Source organism: Bison bison, unplaced genomic scaffold (genome assembly GCF_000754665.1).
Source record: "Bison bison bison isolate TAMUID 2011002044 unplaced genomic scaffold, Bison_UMD1.0 scf7180017864353, whole genome shotgun sequence".
In the NCBI taxonomy this organism is placed as follows: domain Eukaryota; kingdom Metazoa; phylum Chordata; class Mammalia; order Artiodactyla; family Bovidae; genus Bison; species Bison bison.
The window spans coordinates 45,919-50,293 of NW_011494925.1; the positions used below are offsets into that span (position 1 = coordinate 45,919).

The 4,375-nt window shown below is 40.9% G+C and overlaps 1 protein-coding gene across 4 annotated transcripts in view; it reads right to left on the reverse strand.

Annotated features, from left to right (window-relative positions):
• Positions 1 to 1,515: 1,515 nt before the first annotated feature.
• Positions 1,516 to 4,375, reverse strand: part of RTTN (rotatin) — a 119,099-nt gene continuing 116,239 nt past the window's right edge. For all 4 annotated transcript variants that reach the window (XM_010855045.1, XM_010855047.1, XM_010855046.1 and 1 more), the window contains 3 exons: positions 4,052 to 4,155; positions 2,950 to 3,019; positions 1,516 to 1,827 (listed from right to left, as the gene is read on the reverse strand). In XM_010855045.1, coding sequence (XP_010853347.1) covers positions 1,742 to 1,827; positions 2,950 to 3,019; positions 4,052 to 4,155 — 260 coding nt within the window. In that variant the 3' untranslated portion in view covers positions 1,516 to 1,741. The remainder of the gene's footprint in view (positions 1,828 to 2,949; positions 3,020 to 4,051; positions 4,156 to 4,375) is intronic.

Genomic DNA, 4,375 nt, shown 5'->3' on the forward strand with positions numbered 1-4,375 from the left:
GGGCCCCCCCCCCCCCCCCCCCCCCCCCCCAGCCACAGACGAGCCACCAAGCCGACTCCATTCACTCACCTCCAACCTAGGAACAACGGCAGTATTTTAGAGGAAGACAGATTAAATAATAAACATTCTGAGGATAGTGCCTGACACACTGGAAGTTCTTTAAATGAAGTTACAAAGAAATCCATTTTATCATTCATCAGTGAGGACTTAAAAGGTAATACCCCAAAAATGACATAAATATAAGAAATCGAGCAAAAAGGAAGAAATAATTCCTAAGGTTCCTGCTCTTAGAATTTTTCAGAATATTGCCATGTCCATTGCTTCAAATTAATTTGGGCTGCCTGGAAACTTCTGAACTTCCGAGATCTACTTCTCAGATCTCTAATCAATAATTTTCAGATACTACAAATTTATCTGCTTCTATCTCAGTATTTAACATATATTTTGTCCCCATGCTTCCAGCTTAACATTACATGGTTTATTTTATTAATGATAGCAATTTGCTAACAGCACTTAGTAAAAAAAAAAAAAAGTTCTTTTTTTCTTGTTAACCTTAATTTATTTAGAAAACAGTTTCCTAAATAATGAGTGTGTATGTACACGTGATGGAGAAGGAAATGGCAACCCACTCCAGTATTCTTGCCTGGAGAATTCCCATGAACAGAGGAGCCTGGCAGGCTATACGGTCCATGGGGTCGCAAGAGTCAGACACGACTTAGTGACTAAATCATCATCATCAAATCACATACATGTGAGGTATATGTGTGTATACAAACAGAGATGCGTATATACACACATACATCTATGTGTTTCTGCTTTTATTTTTCTTTCCTTAGACAAAATTTTCTCTTCTTAATTTCAAAAGTGTCGCGAAAACTGCTGAAAGTGACTACATCTGAAGTTCTCTTTTTTCCCCCTGCATGCGGTTTGCAGGATCTCAGTTCCCCAACCAGGGACTGAACCCAGGCCACAACGGTTGGAAGTGCCAAGTCCTAACCGGTGGACCACCAGGGAACTCCTGACCTTAAGTGCTGAGTTAAGAACTACATGTTGGTTACGAGTTATGTCCAGAGACCTCAACAGAGTTGGTCCTAACAGATTTCTCACATTCTTTTTCTTCATGATGTTCTGAGCTGAGACAGAATTTGAATCCAGGTGTAAATGACCATACATTCCACTTCTTCCTTTTTTTTTGTTTGTTTTTTGTTTTTTTACTATACAGCATTTCAGAAGTTGAAAGGTGAAAATAATAAAATATAACACATTTATAAATCATATGGAAAGGAGTTAATATTACTAAAAATTACAAAAATAAGCTACTCACCAAACTAAACACATTTACTACAAATATCCATTCACTGATGTGTATGTTTTGAAAAATAAGGATTTGTATTGACAAGAGCCAAATTTTACATACAATGTTTTTTTAAAAAAAGATCAGAACACAATGTCTTCTTTCCATTCCTCAAATTTATATTCATGAGACTGATAAAAGGCTGCAAGCAGAAATTGTTAGTCAATTTTCAGTTACTAAAAATATTTTATTAAATAACTGATAAATAAGATTTTTACAAAACACATTGCATAGAAAAAGGTAAAACTGCTTGTGTCCCAGGACTCTCTACACCTTTTGCTGCGGAGGCTTAGCATGTCTTCGGGGATGGGTCTACACACAACTTGCTTCAAGGTTGGCTCACCTGTCCAGTGGCCGCCTGCTTCGGGGCAGAGCACCCCAGGGCGTTCATGAAGAGTTAAGCTGCTGTACAAGGTTTTCAAGACATTTCAAATAATAGGCACTTAGAGGGGTTTCTTCTGAGTCTGAGAAAGCTGAGACAGAAAGATCAGAGCATAGAAGAGCAAGTTTATTAAACTTCAGCACTGCACTGAGCAGCAGACACACACTCACTGATGTGAACAGAACTGTGTGTAGCTTCCAGTTCTGTTTCAATCCTTGATGCACTAGCACTGTAAGAATATTTTTAAATTTAATATTCAAAATACATTTTAAAAATTAAGACATTGTAAAATTTATCTTTAGTTAATGGTTTAGCCAAAGAATATAAACAAAAAATAATATAGCCCCACAATGGACACTCACTACCTATAAGCCCAAATGAATGTCTTGCTTTTTTATGTACCATCCCTAACACATAACTCAGTTATTCACTACCGACAGAAACTCATGGTCACAGCTAGGAAAAAAACCAAAGGGGGAAAAAAAGCCAAACCCCCACAATCGAACCACTTACCACCAAAAAAAAAAAAAAAAATCACACTTTATAAAAACACAAATTAATAACCAATAGATACAGAACAGTACAGGAAAGACACAGTTCAGTATCTTAACAGAAAAAAGGTTTAGAGAATAAAGCTTGTTGAAAACTGGTGTCACTTAAAATGAAAAATGCCCTTCGAGAGGAAAACCCTGCCTCATACCATGATCATATCACAGGGCTGAGTGGGTGCAGGGACAATGGAATCTATTCTTGGAAGACTGTAATTCAGCTCCCTGACGTTGGATCAAAGTTTTCTGTTCAAGGTCAATTTTAATTGGGCCCAATTCTTATCACCCGAGAACACACTGCAGCAGTGGTAGCCATTGGCAGAAAGAAATTTGGTACAAGAAGAAAAAATGACCGAGAGAAAGACCACTGACATGTCTTAAGAAACTACTATGTCTCAAATATTCTCACCTATTACAGCATTTTATTACTGAAAAAAAATATTTACAGTGAAAAGCATGGATCAAATACTGGCCCACTTTACAATGCCTTCACAAAGAAGTCTGCTCCCTCACAATGCTTTCACAAAAAAGCCCCTCAGACGTCAGTGTAAAACATCAGTGTAGGAAACTGCCATTCTGTTGTGAACTGTCCAAATATTTCATTAATCAGGGAAGTCTGTATAGATTTCAAGTTTAACTATAGTCTCTTTAATAATAAAACTTACTTTTCTTTGCTAAGGAATATGCTTCTTCCACTCTTCTTTTTATTGATGGGTTTTTCAAAGTTGTTTTTGCCTAGAGATAACACAGAGCCATCCATCAGTCAGGCTTAGTCCCATGTGCTTAAGAGGCCGGACGGCACAGTGCGAACTCCGCACTCGTGGACTACAGTATTCAACAAGACACTGCAGGAGAGAAGGAAGCAGCCAGAGAAGCCGGTCCGTCCCGCTGTGCCCCCCACTCCCCTCCCCGTGCAACCAGGTTCTTCCTCTGCTGTCCCATGCTCTTCCTTTCCTCCCCTTCCCCCACCTCTCCCCCAGTCTCAATCTGCTACTTTCAGCTATGCCATCTTAGTTTCAGTGCTTCATTATTCCCTCAAGCCTCAGATTTCAGATCAACAATATGGAATATGAGCAGTTCGTCAGTTGCTCACGTATTTTTTGAGGGACTTCAAAATGCCCGAGCGTGTGCTGGGCCCTGGGGGTCAGGGGTGCCGGGGACAAGAGTGGCCTCTGTCCTGCTATGTGCTGACCCAGCCAGCAGGGAGGGCAGCCCACTGACCAGGACCGCCCGGCTGCCTGAGCACCACTCAGGGATCTACCTGCTGGTCACCACTTAGCCGCCAGGGACACGGAGCTATCTCTCTGAGGAGTGAGATGTCTGCCATCAGGAGAGCTGAGGCCAGAGAACCTGCCTGCCATTCTAACAGGGCTGGCCCTGTGAGAAGTGAGCTGACTTCAAAGCTCAGCAATGACATGTCTGGGAGAAAAGCGAATCCCACAACTGGATAAAAATTCACTGTCTGGCTGGATGTCAAGATGAATTTCTCCTGGACACATCTTTTAGGAAAAATGATTCATACTAACACTGCATGAATATGGCAAATCTAGTTCTATTAACAAGGGAGAATTCACCCAAGAGAAACACTTGGGACTGAGGCGCCTCCTATGGAAATGGTAACATGAGAGATTTCAACCAATGGTTTACTAATGGTTTGAACGCACAAAGGCAACACTGTCTTTGACTTTTTTTCCCTTGCTGACACTCCTCTGATATCCCGAGAAGCCTGGCGTTTGCCCCCCAGGGACAATGATTTTAACAACTGACCTTCTGGTAATTGTGAACGAGAGCCCACAGTGCGGCTGCTCCAATCCTCTGAGCGTTTTGATTCTCACTTTCCAGACAGGCAGCGAGCACACTAATGACTTTCTCTAATAATAAACACACAAAAAGAAAGGGTCAGGCCCAGGCAGTAGTATCAAATCTCAGACTAGTCAAAGATACCCACTTTTCACCCATCCAATACATACAAAGTTGGCAAAAACAATCTTTTACATCATGTGATATGTGGGAGGACCACCCTAAAACAAACTATTTTTAGAACAGGCGCAGAACCACAGAAGCCGTGGATGCTTAACTTTTTCGTCCCTA